Source organism: Scardinius erythrophthalmus, assembly GCF_964197995.2.
Source record: "Scardinius erythrophthalmus genome assembly, chromosome: 12".
In the NCBI taxonomy this organism is placed as follows: domain Eukaryota; kingdom Metazoa; phylum Chordata; class Actinopteri; order Cypriniformes; family Leuciscidae; genus Scardinius; species Scardinius erythrophthalmus.
In genome coordinates, this window is record NC_138232.1 from 31,173,174 (window position 1) to 31,197,214 (window position 24,041).

At 35.7% G+C, this 24,041-nt stretch overlaps 2 protein-coding genes across 3 annotated transcripts in view; one reads left to right on the forward strand and one right to left on the reverse strand.

Moving 5' to 3' along the window:
* The window catches only part of igfbp2a (insulin-like growth factor binding protein 2a), a 33,026-nt gene extending 21,625 nt beyond the window's left edge, over nucleotides 1-11,401 (forward strand). Inside the window, exons 3-5 of the mRNA XM_081380322.1 lie at nucleotides 9,022-9,191; nucleotides 10,178-10,318; nucleotides 10,918-11,401. Of these exons, the coding sequence (XP_081236448.1) occupies nucleotides 9,022-9,191; nucleotides 10,178-10,318; nucleotides 10,918-11,076 (470 nt within the window). The 3' untranslated portion in view covers nucleotides 11,077-11,401. The remainder of the gene's footprint in view (nucleotides 1-9,021; nucleotides 9,192-10,177; nucleotides 10,319-10,917) is intronic.
* A 4,956-nt stretch (nucleotides 11,402-16,357) lies between these two features.
* Nucleotides 16,358-22,246, reverse strand: igfbp5a (insulin-like growth factor binding protein 5a). 2 transcript variants are annotated; one of them, XM_081380042.1, is made up of 5 exons: nucleotides 21,990-22,246; nucleotides 21,516-21,873; nucleotides 17,102-17,304; nucleotides 16,844-16,963; nucleotides 16,358-16,694 (listed from the first exon to the last, which is right to left on the reverse strand). In XM_081380042.1, exons 2-5 carry the CDS (start codon nucleotides 21,853-21,855, stop codon nucleotides 16,557-16,559), a joined length of 801 nt encoding a protein of 266 aa, XP_081236168.1. In that variant the 5' UTR covers nucleotides 21,856-21,873; nucleotides 21,990-22,246; the 3' UTR covers nucleotides 16,358-16,556. The 2 variants fall into 2 exon arrangements, with proteins under 2 accessions (XP_081236168.1, XP_081236169.1); XM_081380043.1 differs by having other exon boundaries at nucleotides 16,391-16,694; nucleotides 21,516-22,246.
* Between the last annotated feature and the right edge of the window lie 1,795 nt (nucleotides 22,247-24,041).

Consider the following 24,041-nt stretch of genomic DNA (forward strand, 5'->3'; position numbering starts at 1 on the left):
TTCCATGTCGGGACAGTGCGAGCCAGGGCTAACAATGTGCCGGGTGGGGCCAGTAGCCTCGGACCTCAAGGCCAAAATCAAGCTGTGTTTCCACTGTGGGGCCAAAACCTGCCCTTAACACACCTCCATAGAAAATGTCATACAATCCCAGAATTTCACTAGCATGGCGCTAACTGACTAAAAAATAGCTAGATTGCAGATCGTTTGGCCTATACTTAAAGACTCCAGCATCAATATTTGTATAATCAATATTGTTATAATATAACATCAATGATTTACAATAATTATTTTTTTTACAGTGACAGTAATTTATTTATTTGTTTTAGGAGTGCACATCAGTCATGCTAAAGTTGAATCAATCAATCAATTAAAGTTAAAGAGAACACACATGCAAAATTGTTCAGTCGTGCCTGCTTCCATTTATTTGTGAGCACAGGAATGCACAAAACAGCTCCATTAAGGCTTTTAATTCCAAAGGCTTACACATTTAGAAAAATATGAATAAAATATATGCTTACATCACATTTATTTAAAAAGAATAAGCATTTTTATTAATGTTCCAAGAGATTATGCGATTTGAGGATGTATGAGCGAACATAACAGAAGGAGCTCACAGACAGAAAACAAGAGTTTTATGAGTCAACCGAAGTATATGTAATTTATGACATATGCAGATGTAGAAATCCGGTATGAACAAAGGAACAGGCAAAAGACAGGTGGACTGTGAAACCAAATAAAAACACAATTATAAGCATATATGGTTTGTCTACTTCAAATTCTTCAACCAGTCTCTGTTTTTTTCCATAAGCATACAGTACTGTGCAAAAGTGCACTCGCCTCTACCCCCCACCCCCCATTAAAAGTTCAAAGCATTGGTCAAAACGTATATTTACACACAAACTGACCACCAAAAGCAACTTTCAGACTACTTTGTTTTACTACTTTCTCAACTGTTAAAGACTCAAATGCACAGGATAATGGGATATGATAGACAGCGAAGGATACATCTATGCTGCCTTCATAAATAAATAGTATATCAGTAGACAGGCTGTGACACGATCATTAGATTCAGACGTGGCTTAATGCCTTCCTACCTCCGAATGCTGCCTGCGGAGGAAATATTTTTCAGCTTTCGGACGCAGCCAGCGTAATGATCCAGCTGTCGCTAACACTCTGGTACACTTGTTTGCATTAGTTGATACTGTGAACTTTAAAATGTTGCACTCATTGCATAACATGCTTAAAAACAAATAGTAAATATGGAAATTGTTTGTTATTCTTAAGAATATATATATTTTTTTTTGCCTGTAAGATCTTAAAGTGTATAGCTTAATTATATGACATGGATGAGAGTTAAGTGGTGGGGTTGTGAGAATTTTTAAGGTTAAAAATGGGTCATGGAACCCATTGTAGAGTTTTGGCCACAATGAAAAGCACTCAGAGTGCTGACAGAAAAGAGCAAGGTCCTCATATATTGGTCTCATCTTCATCAAGAGGGAAATGGCTGGTGACCCTCTTCCCATTTGCAGTGACCCGAAAAAATAGGCCTCACAAAGCCCTCAGCACCTGGCAGAGGGACTCAAAAATAAACGGACTGCTTATGAGCTGCTCCTAGTGCTGTGGAAAAGCGGTACCCGTTGGACTAAAATAGAGCAAACTAATCCCCCAGTTTTCTGCAAGAGCGGGTATGGCTGCCACCCCCCAGGGCTACTCAGCAACTCAAATGCCAAGAATCTTACTGTGTCTATGTCCAGAATAAACTCTCTAGCTCCCCGCAGCAGCTTGGAGATAACACCAACAATGTGAGAAATGTTGAGGCGAGTGCACTTGGGGTGGGAGCAAGCAATGGTTTAAGGACCTCTTTGGAATTTGTGGAGGTGGTGTTTTTTTTTTTTCAGGATTTTTCATAGTATAGTTATAGTTCATACATGTTGGACTGGGGTGAGGATGTAGGGCAACATTGTTACCCCAAGGGCCAAGGCCCATATTATGGTTACTCAGTGAACTTTGTTAGTCACTTTTAGTCAAGCTTGTACTGTCTTGCCTGCATGTTGTAAAGCAAACCTCTTTGTCTCTAATCATTGAACATGTTTATATAGACACAAATACGCTGATAACTCCCAAAAATCAGCTAATTAAATTAAACTGTTGTTCCGGTTCACATGCAGACCAATAACCTGGTAATGTAGGTAAACCATGTTTACCAAATAACGTCAAAACCTAATAATTTGTATATTTAACTCTGAGTATTCCAGTTGTTACATGAGATGTGATGTTAAATAAATAAGCAGTAAATACTTCTACTTTGACTGCACAAGATGAGAACACATTTTTATAATTTCTTGGGTCAAGAAAGACTCAGAGTTTTGCAAAGTGCTCGCTCTGTCTGGATGTGCTTAAATCTGCAGTAAAGATGCTTTCCTGTTACATTTCACATGCACACCTCAATAAGCCAACAGAACACACAGATTAATGTATTTACATGCTGAGCAAAATCGGTCTAAGGGGCAACAATCTAGCTGTGTCAATGAGTGTGTTTACATGCATGTTCTTAAGCAAAGTCAATGAAAAATACAACTAAATGACAACAACAGTTGTTAAAACACTAACTGAAATTAAAGAATAATTATTCAAACATTACAGTTTTTGCAATCATTAAGCTCTTACTCATCATAGTGGAATAATCTGACCTGTGTGGCTGTAGGTGAAGAACTTCAGATGGTGATGTGGCATGTGATGCAAGTGAGGTTAGTGGATACTGATAATGAAGACAGGGAAATAATGTCTGGTTGGAAACAGCACAGCCCTGTGTGGGACTATTTTGAGTTTAATTATGAAAATGGAAAAAGCAAAGGCATTATCACAGCCAATTATATGATCTGTGGTGTTAAAATTAAAGGGATAAAATCCCACAAACCTAATAGAGGAAAGTGACTTCTGAACACAGCAAGGAGTACAAAATTATTTATGACCCAAGGTTTGGAAAAGAAGAGTACCATCTATAATGAAGCCTGTGCTAGAAGTAGCTGACTTTAACCCTGCGTTTCCAAAGAATTGAGGTTTGGACGACAAACATATAATCAATATAAGAAACTTAACTTTGATATTCAACAACATTTAAACCTTTTAATGCTGCTCTTGACCCCAAGTTCATCACTCCAAGTGCTGTACCAGTTTATTCAATGATTGTGCTAAAAAGGGAAAATGGCAACTCATCGCAAATGCTATTGTTATAATGCACAAATATGTTTAATCTATGTAAACAATACAAATATTCAGTTGTTTACACTTGCTTACAAGAAAAGTGTGCTTAAATAGAAATGTTTTTCCTTATTTTCAGCTGTTTGGGATGTGTTCCGTTCATTACTAAACTGTAATATTAAAACTAAAATATATAAAAATGAAATAGATCAGTATTCACAAAACAAAAACTTAAATCAAAGTTACCTGAAAAATAAAACTAATAAATACAATATAATATAAAGGAAACCTACTTTGAAAATGCAAAACTAGCCTGGGTTAACACAGGATCATATCCATTATATTATCAGATCCATTATTATATATCATTATAAATGTCCAACCTTTCCTAAAGCACATCAACTTTTCATCCGCCCTAATCCACTTTCATTGGGAATCCTAATGAAGAATTAAATTGGCTGGACACTTTTGTGCTATAACTTATGTATAAACTTGCCCAATCTGCTTACTGATGAGGACCTAGAAACATCAAAATATATACTTTTCTTCTGCTGGGAAAGAAAAAAAAATAGCCTTGTAAAACTCATAGGATATTGAATTAGTGTTGAAGCAGTGGTGCAGATCTCTATCTTATGTTTTTCACTGCCATCCTTTCAGTGGATACTAAAACAGAAATTTTTGATCCCAAACAGATGTAGAGGAGATTTTTTTATTAAGGTGAGGAGTGTGTAGTTCCCATGGACCATCAGTGCTGACTACCATGCCAGAGTTCCAGTGTAGAGTTTGCACTGGATGATGCCAGAAAAGATGGTTGTGATTAGGCTTGTTGGCATGACCCTATGCCAACAAATTGGCATCCCTTCCAGCACTGTAAGTTCTTTACCCATTCAAACCAGCATGCATTTTGAGCATCCATGCAGTTATATCCTCATGGTAGATGTAAAGGTAATGGAAACAACTTAATAAAAACACTCTGCCCCTGCTTGTAAAAAATGAATCACATTCATTTTGCATTCATTTGTTTCCTGCTTGACAGTGATGATTGGCCCTCCATGTGGATTATTTTAAGAATTGCCATCCTTTGTGTATGCATCCCTCCCCCTATTTATTTCCTGAAGGACTTGGAAAACATCTGCAGATTAAAAAAAGTTCCTTCCACTTTCCACTGAATGCTTGTACTTGGGGAACTTGTGAAGACATCCAAAAAGTCCAGTGCAGCTTATGGTGGTTTGTGAACACAAATACATGGAAAACATGAAGATAAGACTTGGAACATAAAGCTGTTCTTGTTATGACCAACCAAAGTAAGATTTAAACATTTTACTCAGTTTTATACAAAAATGGTTCATGATTTCTCTGTATGGTAAAATCAGTTGAGCATTAAAAAAATATTAGGATACAACTGGAATGCAAATCTACATAGAAAATACAGTATATAGGGTAACACTTTACAATTATGTCTAATTTGTTAGTGCATTAGCTGAATTAACAATATAATTTACAGTCTTTATTCATTTTTATTAATGTTAGTTAATACAAATATAATTGTTTGTTGTTTGTTCATGTTACTTTTGTCCAGGTTATGTTGAGTTTAATTGTCTTTTTGTTCATGTATCATGTTTCTTGAGTTTTCTTTCAAGGGCCATTTTCATACACGACACCATTTTCAACTAAAAATGTAAAACAGCGTTTTGGGGGCCTGGAAATGCAAACTTTCGAAAACGGGTTTTAAAGTGCAAGTTTTTGAAAATGATACCGTTATTGTCTCCGTGTAAATACCAAAAATGTGAATTTGTGAAAACGGTGACATCATGCGCATTGCATGCATATTACTTGTTCAGTCTATAAGCGCATAGTTTTTCTTTACAAATTGACTTCACCAACTTCTGGCCTGGCTTGCATAATAAAACAGTTTTAGTTGTTTTCGCAGATCTGTGTGAACAGTTTGAAAAATGGTGTTGTCATTTGAGGAAAGGAAAAGGAAAGAAAAGGAAAAACTTTTCCATTTTTAGTACATCTTTGTCGTGTAAACATGCCCTCAGTTTAGTCTTGATTATTGCCTTGTTAGTTTCCTTGGTTACTGATTAGTTACACCCATGTCTTGTTTAGTTCCCTTGTTTGCTCCTGTGTATATATACTCCCTGTTTTGTTCAGTTCTTTGTAGGCAATTTTGCTAAGTCATTCAAATGCGCAGCCTCTGCGAGAGGAGGGGAGAGTGCACTAATCATCTGTGTTTAGATAAGAAGGGACACTGTGTGCAGGACTTTAGTGGCCTTTTGCTTGGTGGGGTTTTCGACCTTTATTTCAAAATAGACTGTGTCTGAAGTTTCTCAGGAAAGGCAGAAATGCCTTACCTTTTGGTGTGGTACTCTTGCATACTGTACCCCTATTTCATTCCACTTCTGTAGAACCTGCTGGGATAGCTTCAAAGAGATCACCACTGAGGTTAAGCAGCAAGGTTTTAAGAAGTGTTAACGAGTGGAAAATTAAGAGTGTTTTTGTTTTTACCTGCTGTTCAGTCTTGCTATTTATTGCAGTGGTGTGCTACATTTTTACCCGTGCATTCTGTGCCTTGGTAAGAATTTTAAAAACCATCCTGGATGTTTAAGAAGCTTAAAAACTCTGACTCTTAAAACTCTATAGGAATTGGTTATTTTTAGTTAGTTGTTGTATAGGGGTGGGAATCTTTTGGAGTCACACGATTCGATTCATATTGATTCTCTTGGGTTCTCAATTCTGAATAAAATTTCAATTCAAAATATGCACAGATTTGATTCTAAACGTTGAATCTTATTTTTATTCATTTGAACTCAAATTAAAATGAAACTGAAAAAAAATAATAATAATAATAATTTAATTTAAAGGATTAGTTTAACCAAAAATGAAAGAAACATGCAGTGGTGTTTCAGCGTCCCTGCGTTGAACGATTGATGAACTGTGCATGTCTTCTTCTGGATCCTTCACAGAAACGGCTGATCTAAAACAGTGGTCACACTCTTTTGTCCTTGAAGCTTATATAGGCTACTGTATAAGAAAAAAAAAAAACATGCCTGGTTGACATTGAATATTACACATAGCCTAGGTGTAATATGTGTATTACACCTAGTATACCATATATATATTATAATTTATTATATTTTGTGGATTTTCTGGGGCCCCGCCATTGTAAAAACTGTAATTATCACCATTTTCAATATAATAAAAAAAAACGAATCCAGACTAAAAAAACTCTCAAGCTTACTGAAGACAAGTAAACTGTGATAAAGAGAGCAAAGAAAACAAACTAGAACAAAGACACAAATTAAATTTATAAAGTATATAAAAAAACAATGCTGTAAAAATTAATTCTACATTTATTCTTATTAAAGTTACAAAAGTGATTCAGTCAGCAGTGAGAGATTTTCTCTATTTTTTTTGTTGCTTGATTAAAGGAACCGTATGTAAGAAATGTATTTCAATTAATAATAAAATGGCCCTGATATGTCACTAGATATTAAGAAATCATGTTCATTTCAAATACTTATATCACTGACAACAGTAGTCCGGCCAGGATATTGTCATTTAAAAGTGAAGTTGCAGCCCTCAACTGATGTTGATGTTGTCATGTTGTGTTTTGGCCTGATGCGCCACCCTCCACCTATCTACTAATCACGAAGTCAGTAGTGTTTCGGCATCCGAGTTGCCAGCTCTGCTCTGCTTTCACTTATAGCGTCAGCTAAATGAATAGCTGTATCTTTGATATCTGTTACACATAGTGACTTAGGCTTGTGCTTGTACTTACGTTAATGACAGATACCTACCGTTACAAGTTAGACTAACAGCTACTTTTCTAACAATGTAATGTCACATACGAGCGTACATCTTTACGATTATATTTGGCTAATTGCCATTAGTAAATTTTTGCGATACATAATTACTTCGCAAAACATCTCTCATGAAGCATAAACATAATTAACAGAAAAAAAACTTACTGTGTAGGACTCGTCACTTGCCATTGGAAGCTCCTTGTAGCAGCCTACGTTCCTGATGGATCCTGCAGCCTAGCTGGCAACCTCGAGTCAGGGGGGAGGGGGAGGGGATACACCGCTCTACAGTAATTTGAAAGTGATTGCAGTACCAGTTTTGGCCACAATCTTACATATGGTTCCTTTAACATTAATAACGACAGCAGGTAAATTTAGATGTTGTCACTTTAAGACTGCACAGATCCAATCTACTCATGCATTAAGTGAACTCGTTAATGTTCACTTAAGACATAAATGAATGTTTACTTGCGAATACATGGTTCTACAAATCTCATGCGCTCTCAGAGAGTGCACGCATATTGCCTACTGAAATTAATTCTCTTTCGCTGCTATTTGTGTTTCAACGCTTTAAAGTCACCTGTTTTTAAACCGCAATGCTTAAAAACACATGCAAACAGTAAGCTTTTGTGACCGCGCAGCACAGCAACGTCACATGAGCTAACCGCAATAGAGACGATAGTCCAAAATCTCTACTGGTTGTCATTTATATCTGTTAATCATGTCGACCACCCCTATTTCTTATCTCACGCATTTTGATTACTAACCCACTACTAGTTTAAAAGAGTCACACAGGGCCATTTCTATGGAGTTATTAGATGGCGAAAGATTTAAGCTTTTTTTTAAATCCATCTTCCAAACCATATCTTTATTTTACCCAAATGCACTTTAAAAAACATATAATACTGATTTATATTTTTAAGTTGTCGGGACAGATTTTGTGGTAAGTTGCATAAGCCATTGCATACAATTCCATGCACAAACGTTATTTGTCTTTGCGTGTCATGAAAGTTGCTCAAGCTGTGGGTAACGAAAGGCTAAAAGTTTGTTGTCACAATGAACAAGAAAATTTGACCCTGGATCATTCAAAATGGCAAACCTCCAGGGAATCACTGATTATAAGGAGGGGAATAAATGGTTACTTGCACAGAGACCTGGAGGGCAAAATCATCCAGCTGCAGCAAAGGCCTGTCAATTTCCCATCTGTTTTAAGCCACAAATATTTAGAACACCTCTAAAAAGAAGGAAAAAAAAAGATACAAACTGCACGTTTTAAGCACTTGCGATCCATATAAAGCACCTGCCGCAATATTTCAATCAACATTATATAATGCTGAACATGGAAAATACTTAACATGCCCTGATGTAGCCTACTAAAACAGTTATATTAAAAGAGCAAATTCAATACACCTTATTGATGATCCATACAATTTACAGGCAAGCAAATGAGGCCCATAATAGCCCATAATATGAAGGAAACATGCTAAATTCTTTACTTTTTTGCATGTTGTGTTCATATAATGGGTTTGTCTGCTTGCCTGTGCATAGTATGTTTTTGTTAATAAGGTGTATATTGAATTTGGTGTTGTAATATCACTGTCTTAGTAGACAAAGGAACTTAAACTTTGTCTAAGGAACTTACTAAAACTGAGGGCTTAAATACACAGAGCAAACAAAAGGGCTAATGAGTAATTAACAGGACAACAGATGAACAGGATCAATCAATGAGACACACAGGAAAACAGAAACTGAACACAATGAAAATGAAATCAAAGCCAAACATATTCTTAACAAGTACTTAGTATAAACCTGTTAAAAATAACTAGCAGCCAATGAAGGACAGCCTTGTTTTGTCCTCCAGGTATGTGATCTTATAAGGGTGTTACATCATGTGAAATCTATGAATACTAGATGCATAGCTGCTAACATATTAGACCAATATGGATATTAATCGATTTTAAAATACATTTGTTTTGACAAATTTGAACTCTCAAAATGTTTTGTGTCCTATCATCAGGTGAGGTACAGGAGTCTTTGGACATTGGTCTGACTGAGGTTCCTCCCATAAGGAAGCCCACCAAAGACAGTCCATGGAAGGAGAGTGCTGTCCTTCAACACCGCCAGCAGCTGAAGACCAAGATGAAGTACCACAAAGTAGAGGACCCTAAAGTGCCGCATGCCAAACAGGTAGAGGATAAAAAACAAACCAATAAAAAATGTTTTATCTTCTCCTAGAGGTTGTCTCAATGGTGTATCTGAGATCTTGTGGAATTGCAGAGAGAAGTTTATATTTGCCTAAAGTGTATATATATATATATATATATATATATATATATATACATATATATATATATACATATATATATATATATATATATATATATATATATATATATATATATATATATATATATATATATATATATTTCTCAGAGTGGGACACTCATTTATGCATTCTAATGTTGTGAGCTGTAGGTAAAGACTAAATCTGCCATAGATGTTCCAAACCCAGACAAAACACGTTGTTCCAATTGACTTATGCTTAATAATTGTCTCTGGAGCTTATTTATTTTGGCTGAGGGCCTTGACCACAATACAGTGACTGATTCTGAGCAATCTGCAGACTTCAAATGCACAGTAACATGTGCAAAGAACTTTTTCAGGCTCAGTACACACACAGATGCTTTGCAGGTTGTATTTTCAGGTCTTGTTACCTTGAAAAAACTTAAAACATCCACAAATGACACAAAAACATCAGTAAGTTGAAGTGATATGCTATGTATGCATTACATATTTTATTTAGAGAATAGCTAAAATTTACTTACTTCCATGTCATTAAATCATTGGCTGGAAAAAGTAATTCTGGGGTCAATTTGATATTAATGTTAAATATGACAGTAGAAACTTAGCAACCTGACTACTACTTATGTTCTATCCATTTAATTTTCCCTGAGATATTTTCCACCTTAGCTGTGATGATTTAGTGTGCATTATCTTGACCTAATACATAACTTATAGTCATTGATAACACGAGTGTTGAAAATCACACTTTATGAGTACTGGTATCATTCAAACATATCTTCTAAATAGTTTAAACGATTCAAGACACAATGCTGTTATTGTATACTTCAATTGAAGACAAAAATGCAAAAACATTTATTTACATATTTTAGAGCCAGTGTCAGCAGGAGCTGGACCAGGTGCTGGAAAGAATCTCAAAAATACCCTTCAGAGATAACAGGGGTCCCCTGGAGGACCTCTATTCCCTGCACATACCCAACTGTGACAAAAGGGGGCAGTACAACCTGAAACAGGTATTTAATTCCCTTTCCAGCACCATCAAGTTCAAAGCAACCCACATTTTTGTAGATCTGGGTATTTGACATGAAATAAATGTGACTTGCTGTAATCCACCTGAACCTATTTTAATAAGCATTGTGGTAATTCTTTGATAATTATTGTGCATGCAGGCAGCTTTTAAAGCCCAGTGTTTATTGAGTGATTACATGTAATATTTGAAATATGTATTTAAAAATGTATTTCACATGGCAGGATTTGCATTTGTCATAACCTTGTGTAGCCAGAAAAAAAAAAAAAAAAAAAAAAAAAAAGAAAATAAAAAAGAAACAAAGACAAATTTAAAGAAATGTTACTTTATATTCATATAAATTCGGGAGGAGCTTGTTTATTTAATCTTGTCAACCCACCTTAATTGTGCCAATTTTTCCCCCCTTTATCAAGCTCTAAAGTTATATGATTGATGAAGTTAATTAACTGTCCTCATTCACTTCCATTGTTGTATTAATCAACATTTTGCCACAAATGCTGTCAATTAAGCTTAAACTCTTTTAAAATTTTTGGACTATATTTATTTGGAATTTTTTGAATATTTGGACTCTTTCATGTGTTTCAGTGTAAGATGTCAGTGAATGGGCATCGTGGTGAGTGCTGGTGTGTGAATCCACACACAGGAAGACCTATTCCCACCTCTCCACTGATAAGGGGTGATCCAAACTGCAGCCAGTACCTTGATGGCCTAGAGATGGATCCGTCTGTGGACCCTCAAAACTAAAAATATCCTGAACCTTCCCATCCCTTCCCATCTTGACCTTTAAGCCTACAAACCCACAATCATGACCCCAAAAGAGTTAGTGTTTCACACTCTCTAAACAAGCTACAAATATACCTTGTGTGTTTATGCATTTTTTGCGCTTGTAGATTTGAGATGGTTTGAAACATGTTACAGTTAAACACATTGTTACAGTTGAAGTACTGATATAACTGAACTGATAGTGCTTAAATTAAATCCAAGTTATGACATACAGTTGTGGTCAGAATTATTGGCACCCTTGGTAAATATGATCAAAGATGGCTGTAAAAATAAATCTGCATTGGTTATCCATTTGTTCTTTTCATTCAAAAATTTGCATAAATCTAACCTTTCATTGAAGTAAAATAATTTTCTCCAAAACTTTCACATTATGAAATAAATGTTTTTCTCCAAAACAAGTTGGCCACAATTATTGGCACCCACAGAATATTTTATGAGTAAAATATCTCTTAAGTATATTACCATTCATTTTTACATTTAGCACACCAGGGTGACTAAAAACAAGAAATTGTCCAGCCATGACTTCTTGTTCCACACGAGTGTAAATATGAGGAAACACAAAGGCCAAATTCCCTTAATCATCCATCACAACTGGTAAAACCAAAGAATACAGTTCTGATGTGCACCAAAAGATTGTTGAGCTTCGCAAAATAGAAAGAGGCTATACGAAAATTTCCCATTTCCACCATCAGGGCAATAATTAAGAAGTTCCAATCAACTAAAGAGGTTACAAATCTGCCTGGAAGAGGAAGTGTGTCTATATCGTCCTAATTCACAGTGAGGAGGATAGTTTGAGTGGCCAAAGACTCTCCAAGGATCGCAAATGGAGAATTGCAGAGATCCGTTGAGTCTTGGGTTCAGAAAGCCTAAAAACTATGCATCAAACAGCACCTACATCACCACAAGTTGTTTGGGATGGTTTCAAGAAAAATCCTCCTCACTCATCCCAAAACAATCTCCAGCATATTCATTTGTCAGACACGACTGGAACTTCAAATAGCACCTGTGGTTCTATATGAAACAAAACCAAAATATATATATATAAAAAAAGATTTGCCCCAAAAATAACTGGGGCAAACCCACCAGATGGGTTTGGTGCAAACAGGGATACAAAAGTATACCCCATGCCCATGGTTAAATATACCGCTGTTTTATATATATATATATATATATATATATATATATATATATATATATATATATATATATATATATATATATATATATATATATATATATATATATTGTGGGCCATTTATTTTATTTTATTTTTTTGCTGGAGGTCCTGGACATCTTGTTCAGGCACATGGTATCATGGATTCTATCAAATACCAACAGATTAAAAAAAAATCAAAACCTGAATGTCTTTGGGAATCAACACAAAATTGTGTCACTGAGCACAAATTGAAGCTTCTGCCATGCATGGCCGTCCCAGTTCCCTGACCTGAACACTATAAAAAAATGAGGGAGGTGAACTGAAGAGAAGAAGCACCAACCTGGATCTGGGAATCTAAAGGACCTGGAGAGATTCTGCAGTTAGGAATGGTCTCTGATCTCTTGTCAGGTGTTCTCCAAACTCATCAGGCATTATAAAAGACTCAGAGCTGTTATCTTGGCGAAAAGTTGAAAAAATAAATAAATAATTGAGGCCAATAATTGTGGCCTATGTGTTTTGGAGAAAAAAACATTTATTTCATTGAGATTTTCCCCACATTTTCAATTATTTTACTTCAATGAAAGGTTCGATTTTTGTGAATTTTTTTTTTTTTTTTTTTGTGAAGGATTAACAATGCATTTATATTTTTACCAGCTTCTTTGTTCATATTTACCACGGGGTTCCAATAATTCTGACCACAACTGTATGAACAGAGGACTGGTGTTAGCAGGCTGGTGATAATACTACTTTTCTGTAGGAAATTAACTAGAATTGTAAACATACCTTTTTAGTGTTTAACTTACCTTAAACACTTTTACATACTTAGTAAGTATCTTGTGCTAATCATAACGTGTACGGTTGTAGTTCTCTCATTATGTTGCTGGTGCTATTCATTTCAATACATTTCTTTAATAGGTTGCCCCCCTCTCATATAACGAAAAAGGTAAGGTTTTTTTTACTGGATAAGTCAGTGTTCATCTTGACAAACACACTGAAGCGCTACGTTATAAAGTTAAAAAGAGCTAGTTCCTTACCTTAAATGATTTACAGAAACAAAATATATGGGGCTGCTTATGAAGTCTTGAACTTTTGGCTTAAAAAACCTGATGCATGCTAATTAAAGTTGTCAATTGAATTTTTTTGTGAATGCATCTGGAATGTTCAAGCCATTTAGTACTAGGGCTGCGTCCGAAATCGCATACTCTCGAGTAGGTACTTATTTTGAATAAGTAATTACTTCTCAACCGCTAAAAAACTATGTTCTGTTCTCTATATAGAAGGGAAGTATCCGATTTCAGAAGCAGTCCAAGATACTAATGCAGTTGATGTTCTATTACAATTGCATGTAACTACTGACATCTGGTGGTCACACTAAGGAAGAGAAAACATAATTATAACTGCATAAAAACTCATTGAAGATGTGTTAAATAGATTTGATACAGAGAGATGTTCGCTAAAATTTTAACTTAACATTATGGTTTATTTGTGCAAATTTTATTCATAATTCAACTTTTCTGTTAGGTGTTATTACTGTTTTGGGCCCTATGTTTTACATGTACACAAATAAAGAATATTTCAAGGTATTATTTGTTGTTAGAAACTGAATGAATAATCATCTCTCCAGTATTTTTTTTTCCAAGTGACCAAAGTTATAAAATATATTAAAATATGAAAACATGCTGCACATTTTTATAAAAGGAAAAATGAATTAGTGACGCACCAATTAAAGGTGCATTAAGCAACTTTTCATGTTAAAAATACCCGTTTTTCTAACCCATACATGCTTAAACAATTGCCTGATGGGCTGAATGAGCCCTTCTATGATCTCTGCGATTGCCTCTATAATCCTGTACAGTAAAATAAATAAGAGGGATTCGGGACGGAATCGACTGGGCGTGACGTCATGCGCGTTCACGCTCACCTGGCTATGTCTGGCAGGTTTGTGTATTCGCCGCCATTATCCGCATCAGCGAAGACAACTCAATCGACTTTGACAAAAGTAGAAGATGGATTCAAAGAGACCGGCTTCTAGTTCATCCCAAACCCCAACGCAAACTCCACGTAACCGCGTGCACAACTCTGGTTGCAGTTTCGTGTGTCGCCAGAAGGGGGCAAAGTTCTGCAAAAACTCAGACCCTGCGTCCCAAAGTGCATACTATCCACCCTATCTGCCCTAAATAGTATTGACAATTACTATTGTCACATACTATTTAGTATGGATAGTATGCACATTGGGACGCAGGCAGAGACTTGCGCAATGCACCTTTAAATATTTGAAATTACTTCCCGCGGTGTGCTCATCTCAAACTATATTTGATAAGAAGAGTACATAAACAAAATAAAAACAGAGATTCTATTCTTATATCTGAATATCTTTATATGTATATATTTATTACATAAATGTATTGTCTTTACAAAGTAGACAAAATTAAGAGTACATAAATTGCATGAATAAATATTGCACACAGATATTTTGATGTCATACAGATTTAACCACCCATATCACTTGATTTGGGCTTAACTTAAATTAACTATTAAAATGTATTCAATTATTAGAAACTTCAACTGAAAAGGTTATGGAAAAAATTACCAGTTTTTTACACCCATCAAAATTCACTCCATTATTAGATAGGCACCTTACAAAACTTTTCACACTGGTCTGCTTTTTATTTTTGTCTCATACTAGTGAGCCTAATTTCCCCACATGGAGTGGTATCGTTCAGAATTATTTCCATGTTATTCAATTGTAAAAAGGGGAATATTGTCCTTTAAAAATGCACTCACTGAGTGAGTGAGTGAGTGAGTGTTTGAGTGAGTGAATGTTGAGTGATGTTGATGACAGAGGACTTTCTAAAATTCTACAATCAGGGAACAATTCTAAACTGCTGTCAGCCTCTGATCTGACACCAAGTCACACCATGCAAATAATCTCATAAGCACCAAGAACGTATTTATACTATTAGGAGGAAAACTGGTTGCACCAAATTCAATTCTGTGGGCCAAAACCTAATAGTACCTTTGGTATTGTACTACTATGGCATTTTCATAATGCAAATAATCTCAATTTGCCTGCTTTTTAAGAACATTGAATTTGCTTTTTTGAATCTACACTCCTGCAAACTAAAGGTCAGCATTTTGAGTGTTTGTGTTTTGCCTTTGTGGCCCCTTTGATGCCTTTGATGTAAATCAGTATTCAAATATTTGAGTAGAAAAAAAGGCACTGATATTTCCATAAGAACCCAAGGACCCTGATCTGTTAAAGTTTGAAAAACTAGAAAAATGGCTGGTTGGTTTGTCACCATTGTGCATTCAAATGGCTCTTATTCTATGGTGATTCATAACTACATGTTTGTACATGTGTCTAAGATTATTAAGAAGTTGTGCTTAGCTTTCTTTAATTTTTTGCTTTTTTACAGTTCACTAAAACAGTGGTTATTAGAATATGAATCTTCCTATGTGGTCCAGGTTGGCAAAACAATGTGGCAAGACTAAAAAAGTAATTTTCTGAAATCTTTGGAAAGGGGTCAACAAAACAACAACAAAAAAGAGTCTGTGAAGATTATACAAGTACTCTTCAGTGAGTAAGTGCTGTGCCACGGACAAAAGCAGAGTCATATGAAACAGTAATATTAAAGGGATAGTTCACCCAAAAAAAAAAAAAAAAAAAAAAAAAATCATCATTCACTCACCTTGTCATTTCAAACTTGTATTGCATTTCTTTCTTCTGTGGAACACAAAACAATAAAATGTTTTTTGTCCATACAGTACAATGAAAGAAAAATGGGTCCAGTGTTGTTTTTGACCCCACTGACTTTCATTGTAATGTCAAAAACTGTTTGAAAATTTTTCAACATATTTTATTTTGTGTTCCACAGAAGAAAGTATGTCATATAGGTTTGAATGACACGAGGGTGAGAAAATGATGAAAGAAATACCATTTTTATGTGAAACATCCCTTAAAGCTCTTTAAGCTCATAAGACTTTCTACGGTGGCTATAACATAAGATACAGTGGAAACTAGTCCATGACTCCCAAATGATACTTGATAGATCCCACCAACCAATGAAGATCAAAGAGGACAATTTCAGGATTCAATAACTGATGCTTGTATTGTTCTTTAAAAGAGTTTTTATATAGGCTTATATGGATTTTCCACAAATAAAGGTCAGACTCTTTAAGATAAAGATTAGAAATGATTGGCAAATCACATAATATGGTAGATGAGAGTGAATGAGTGAGTGAGTGAGTGATGTTGTTGTTGTTACGTGACCAAATTTAAGTTGTCTCATTTATTGTTGCTGCCGTTGCTTTCAAGATCTTTACACTGGATGTTGCCTCCATTAAAATCAGTGCCCGGCATTTGAACTCCATGCTTGTCTACGCACCAGCAGATGCCTCGCTTGCGCCCCCTGGAGGGTTTACACTGTAACCGAAAATGAACAAAGCAAAGTAAGCAAAGTAATTTGACCATGCCCTCAGCCAAGAGCCAAGTGTTTATAGGAAAGAAAACTTTCCGACAACTAAGCTTGCCAGTAGTTGACATCTATAAACATGCTGAAGTGCAAAACTAACCTGTTTGCGCTTGAAGAAACCTTTCTTATCACAGTTGGGTAGGTACAGTGAAAGAGCCATGACTCTGGGGCTGTCCTTCATCCTCTGGATAATTCCATCCAGCTTTCTTCGGCATGGACCCTGCAGTTAACAGACACATCATTAACAGAACAGTCTGGAAAAGGTGTCAGGCATTTATAGAAAGTTGTAAAATAACACAAAACACCATGAAAACATTTTTTTGATGAAAGATGAAAGTTGATAAAAAAAAAAACGTACAATGTCAGACTGATGTTTGTCACTTCCCAAGAGCGGGTAGTCCATATTTGTCCTGAGTTTAGCCTGCTGTCTCTTCCGATCTTTTTGCATGGCCTGAGCCTTCTTGCTGTTAATGTGGTCTCGTTGGAATAATGGAACCTTAGCCTGGGGAAGCAGATCCTCCATTACCTCTGTAACCAGGGCTTCTTCATGTGACTCTTGATCTAGGAAGAGGACAATAGTCAAATGCAGTGGCATACTGAGATTGGCATTGTTTACGTAACAAATACACAAGGGTTGCTCGCACTGTCAAGACGCCTGTATGTCAGTCACAAAACCATAAAGACCATCAATCTAAGGCCAAATTGGATTGGTGTGCTTAGTGTGGATTACAGTAATTTTTCTCATTATCTATCTAAAACAAAGACTTCCTGCACTGGTCTTCCCTTACTAAAAAGAAGTTAATTCAAGTGTGCTATTAGTATACCTCTTTTAAATTAAAAATAAGAAAGTATACTTTCAGTCTACTTTTTATGTACTTCTCAGAAATATACTTTATGCGCTTCTTAAAATTGCACTTAAGTATACTTGACTTATACTGACAGAAAAGTCGAAGTATATTTGGCCTGTACTTGTACTCAGTCTTTTGACTGAGATATAATTAAAATCATAATTAAATATTCTTGGCTTGTACTTGTGTTTAATATTTTGATTGAGTAGCCTATTAAATACTTTTTTACTTTACATACTAATAAACTTACATTGTTTGAGAATATTGATTTATAAAGAAAACAGATATGTTCCTAATTCCGAGTATCTGAATTATTATGTAAGCTATTCCACTGGTAGTGTACATAGAAATTTACTTTACCCTTTCCCGCCATTGACTGAATTTTCCGGCTATCCATGTTTTCACTGTTACACTATAACCTACACATTTTCCGTAAGAGTAGGCTACAGAATCTCCGGATTCCAAAACACAGGTGGAAAAGTGATTAAAGATTGCTTACGCAAATGTAAAATAGCACGATCATCAAACATTAAACAGCATATAAGTCAAAACTGCCTAAAGTTACCAAATTAAATTTCGACCCAGGAAGGGTTAAAAACTGTGAAGCTTTGGGGGTGTTGATGGACTTGATCTGCTCCATCTGTGTTTTGATCATCATCATCGACTTTGGCAAAAATGTGATTTTCTCAGCTTTTTGCTTAAAATGTTGCTTTTTTTTATTAAACTAACCAACAATCAAGTGTTGATAAAACAGGATGCATGATGCTAGCCATTTTTTTAAATGGTACCAGTAAATTTCAAAACCTATATTTCAAAGTATAAACTCTAAAGTATAAATATATGTATACTTAAAGTGCTAAAATAATATTGTGGTGAGCAAGACGGTGGCGTGATTAATGATGAGGGACACCTGTGCGACGCACTGGTCTCGTATCTCTTACGGAGGAGCGGAAGCATAAAAGGAGGAGCGACGACAGTGGAGATCGAGAGAGGCCAGCCTTGGACTATTTTATTTGATGGTTGTTTTGTTATAGCCTATGTGACAGCAGGGACTGCTGTCTTTACTTTCATTTTTTATTTTATTTTTTTATTTATTTTTTTTATTAGGCTATTATTAAAGTTTGTTGAATGTTCGCCAGTTCCCGCCTCCTTCTTCCCATAACATCTAACTACGTTACAAATATATAAATAGTAAACTGTCTATAAGCATTATGTTATGTTCACTTAAAGAAAACTTAAAAGTATACTTGCATTATAGAACTAGTAGTTTACTGAGCAACCTAACCCTAAGCGTAAAAAAAATTCATAAACTAAAAAATGTGCTACAAGTATTTACCTAGAAAAACTATCAGTAGGCTATATCTATAAGTTCACTTGTATAGTTGCAGTACAAACAAAAAACTTAGTTATAATCTAGTTGTGTACTCAAAGTTTACTACTCTTACACTTGGTTGTTACACTGGTATACTTAAAAGTATAGGCCTACTTTTATACACTAAAAGTAGGGCAATTTAGTCCTAAGTAGTATTGAAACAGTACACTTCTAGTCAATTGATATTTGTATACTACATAAAGTATACTTAACATATACTTGAACTTTACTTAAGTATACTTATTTTTGTAAGGGTTATTTAAATTGAGAATGTTGTGGCTTAGTTTATTTGTGCAATTGGTCCATTGATTTTAACAGAGGCTTAGCAAGACTAATATTTAGCATCTGAAAGCAAGCCAGAACTCTTCAGAGGAGCAGCAGGAACAACAGATCAGCAGATATTTTTTAGCTGTTGGCTTTCTACAGGTGTCTCATAACAGTATAGCTCATTGTTAAACTTTTTTAGCAGAAATCACTCAAGTCTGCCAGAAAAAAAAAAAAAATAGCCCTCATGCATATTTCACTGGCCATGTCTTCCAAACAATACAACCATAAACATAAATGTACCCTAGAAAAGTTATTCAAATTCCGAAAAGTGAAAGCCAGGTATTTCTAAATACACAGTCTGTGAAAATCTATCATGGCTATTTTGGAAGTTACAATTTAAGCATGACAATAAAGTCCTCAACAGTTTGAACTCAACCACCAGCTCTTTCTTTTAATTGAAAACATAGATGCCAGATGCCAACTTCAATTTGCCCATTCTAGACCCTCTTCCTCTCCCTCACACGTCACTGCATTGCCCAGCTGCAGTGAGTAATCAGATTCAAGGGCTTGACCCCTTCCTCGCCCCTCTGCGTCTTCTGTAGAGAAGCTAAGCAGCCAGGGTCACAACAGATGAGCAAATCTCCCAAGCCATTTGTGATGACATCACTGACAAATCAGAGAAAAAGCCTCAGCAAAGCTTTGAAATCATTGAATAAATCAACATGGTGCTTCAGCTTTCTTAATCTGTTGTTTTATCATCTGCCAAGCATTAGTAAACCGGATGTCTTATTTGAGGGATATTATGTTTTATTTTAGTGATGTTACGAGTGCACTTCCATGTCTCATAATCTGGGGTTATTGTTCTGGGAATGCATGCTAATCTGAGATCTGTGCAGCCCTGAGAGAGAATGTGTGCTCATTTTTTCTCTCTGCTTTCTCTTCTAAGTTTCTTCTGCTACATGTTGCCATGCCTTTTATAACTAAAATCTCATTTGTACAGTAGCCTACAAGGGTCGCAACAAATGAGTGCATTTACACATTTACATAAACTGTTTAATATACAGAGCCAAAAGTTATTGTGGCCACAAATTAAGGAATCAGTCCCGCATTTTAATAATATGTGAGCATGTTTTGTTAATTGTTACCTCGTTTTACCTCACACTGTGACAACATCTCGTTCATTTTTAAGTTTTAGCAAATTGTGGCCATGGTTTTTTTTTTTTTTTTTTTTGCCCTTAAAACTTGCATTGCCCTTTTACTGTGTCTGATGAGAATGCTTTTATGGGCAGAGACAATTTGCAAGATAATGAGTTTTATTTAGAATTGGGAAACAATTCCATGCATGGTTTGAGTTTTCACAATGCAAAATAGAACTCAATCAAATTGTCTCTGCCAATAGATGCGTCTTCTCACACATATAAAACAAATTCTTAATTTGTTTCAACAATATCTCTTTTTTAATGCCTGACACAATATAATTTCTGAATACAAATAATTAAATGAATAAAAATATAAAATTGTTAGTATCATTATTACTTTTGATACTAGGTGGGTCAGAGCTTAGTAGCCTTATTACCGTTTTGCACCATTGCACCTTTACACAGAATTTGTAGGTGCAGATCAGCTTCCTTAGAACAGACTTAAGTCAGCTGTGTAAACTTTATTTATTTTTATTTTTTTATTTTTTTTATTCTGAATGCTGCCTAATTCTTCCAAGTCGTTCTCTGTCAGAACTCAAGCCTCCCATTCAGGCTAAAGTTTTAACGACTATAAGATGATGATGATGATTCAGAATGAAATAGCTGCAGCAGCTGTTTTCAGTAAATGTGATGAGATCGCATAATCACAGTTTTAAGGGTGCTGCAGCTGACTTAATCGCAGATTTTTGCAAAGAAAGGCAGGGGAGGCTAAAGCTTGTGAAAGGCAGTGAGATAAAGAGGATGACAGAGATAGATCTGCGGGTGTGTGGGTGGGGGTTGCTAGGAAAGAATTTGATTTGAATACTAATTCTGTATTCAATAAATGCAAAAACCCATCAAGATAATAGGCTATAATAAATCCTACAAGATTGTCTGCTATAGCCTAGAAGTCCTGACCTAGATAATTCAGCATAGATAGATAGATAGATAGATAGATAGATAGATAGATAGATAGATAGATAGATAGATAGATAGATAGATAGATAGATAGATAGATAGATAGATAGATAGATAGATACAACTTTCTTTTGTATCCGTTCGTTTATTGCATATAAAACAGATCTTTTGTATGTCAATAAAACTTACCCTTCGGCATATGAAGTGGTTTGTGTAGACCTAGTTTCTCGTTCATGCAAACTCCTTTGCCGTAAAGCAGAGCGTGTAACGGCTTTTCCTCTCCGCCCCGAGGCAGGCAGCGCAGTCCCTGTCCACATGTCCCCGTGTAGACTCCACACGCCTGCCCCTCGGTCAGTGCGCAGGTCAAGCAGCATCCGCAGCCGGGCTCCTTCACCACCTGACACCCCATCCGCACCGGTGGACACATGGACAGCGCCTTCTGATCGCACGGCTCACAGGGCACGTACGAGGCAGAAGAGCCGGGTAGACACCATACAAATGTAATCAGAGTACACAAACTTAGCTGCATGGTCCTTCTGTAGAGAACCTATTCCAGTAACCTTGAATTAGTCGAAATATTTTGAGATATCCGAGAACGAAAGTAGCGTCCGGTTAAAGGGAAGTGTATCGTGTTTTAAAAATAGCAATTATCAATCCTCTCACCTCTTGATAGAAGAATCCAATGGTTCATAGGCTATAAGACATGAGATCTAATTAAAAGGCAAAGTCCTGAGATGAAATGGAATGGATTTCGGGGGAAGATAAACCTCACAAATACGTGTAATCAACAAATTCACCCCTATATTAAAAAACGAAATCAATATGTCCCGGTTCTATTAGAAGTCCTGCAGCTTAATCAAGCGAACAGTGATCACCCTGGAGAGCTGCTGTCAGTATGAAGCTCTGCTCACGTTAACCGTGGTGGAGGGAGGCGCACTGCACTTCATTTAAAGGTACTGGTGCTTCTTGGGCGGATCCCAGAGTGATGCTGTGCTATTTAGCGCAGGTTCAGATTAAGCGAAACATGGTAGCAACAAAACTAAAAAGCAACAAGAGAAAAATGAAGACACACCAGTAAAGATGACATAAACGATGACTAAAGTTGGACGTAAAATTAGGAATTGCTCTAAATGTAATTATTTTGTATTTAAAATAATTTAAAGTTACCATGAAATCCAAATGGACCATTCTTTTTTTAATAATTGATTCATGTGTGCAGATCTTAATTTATTTATTTATTTTATTTTTTATCATGTACCCTTGTAATCTTTAATCAAGAGTGGTGCAGGGATAACGCATTTTACCACTTCAGTTCCATCATCCTTAAGTCAGTGTTTTGTTTTTTGAATGGGTTTTTGCTTGAAATAAGGCCTGGTGAACACGAGCTTAAGATATTTTCACGTTTTATTCTACGACATAAAATACACCAGTAATATACTAATATTGTGATTTATTTAAATCTTTTACTTGTCTTGTAAAAAATGGTTTCTAACAAGTGTTAGAAACAAATGGGACTACAGAGGTTGTCGAGGACAAAACCATTCTTAGCCGAATGGGTAAACTCATCTACTCACTAGTCTGCTTTCACAGCCTCGTTGTGTTTATAATCGTGCTCTTGCAAACTAATATAACTCGAACTTTCAGGGAAAATGTTTAGAGATGGTGACAATGAAGTCATGAGAGTATGACATGAGTGTAGTTCGTTGAGTGTAGTGTACTTCGCAATTGAATTTACGCTTCAATATTCATAAAGGTTGTGTTCACATGTGAATATCATGATGAAAAAAAAACAAACAAACGTGTAAGAATCATAAGCTTTTGTAAGTCACAGACTTTATTTTCTACAATAATCCAAAAATCCAATGGGAATGTTTTTTTTTTTTGTTAGTTTTTTTTTTTTCTAGGGAACCAGGGATAACTTCTGGATTGGCCTACAAAAATAAGTCTAAAAAACAGCACTCTATAACTTCCTCTCCCAATTTCAGCAACATGTCTTTTCTCTGATGATGTGTCTCATCGCGAGGGCTTGACAACCTGTCACTCACAGGAGATCACAGCAATAGCAAATGACAATAATCCAAAAATCCAATCAAGTCCTGATGGATAAAACAACTCCCGCCCTACATTTTTTCTTATTCGCGAAACCATTTCATTTGGATTTACTTCACATTTAGGGAAGAAAAGACTACTGCAACTTCCATTTCATATCGATTTTATGGTCTTGATGTCGCTCACGAATCTGACATTTTCAGGTCTGTGTATGTTTTGAGGTTTTGTTTTTCAATGTAAAAAGAGTTAATGAGAAACAAAGGAGTTATATTTGAATTTGAAAAACGTATTTCAAATTGTTTTATGTTCACAAAAATGAATTGTAGGCTACAGTATGAATGTTTGATTAGGTTGACGCCCTTTCCTTCTAAATGTCGTCTCTGTTCTTTCTCTAACAACTTAACGTGCTAAAGAAACAGACTGTATTAAAAATAAAATCAACAATGATAAACTGAAACAGAGGGCTATACAAATGAGTGAATGTGATTTACTAATCTAGACACAGGTGAACATAATCAGCAGTTAAGGAAACATCTCAGGTTGTGAATTGATCCCAGTTCCCTGAGAAGGGGGACGAGACGATGTATCTTGGTGTTGATACTATGGGGAATGCCTTAAGTGTTTCCGACTTTAGATGAGGATGTCCAAGTTTAGACAGATCCATCC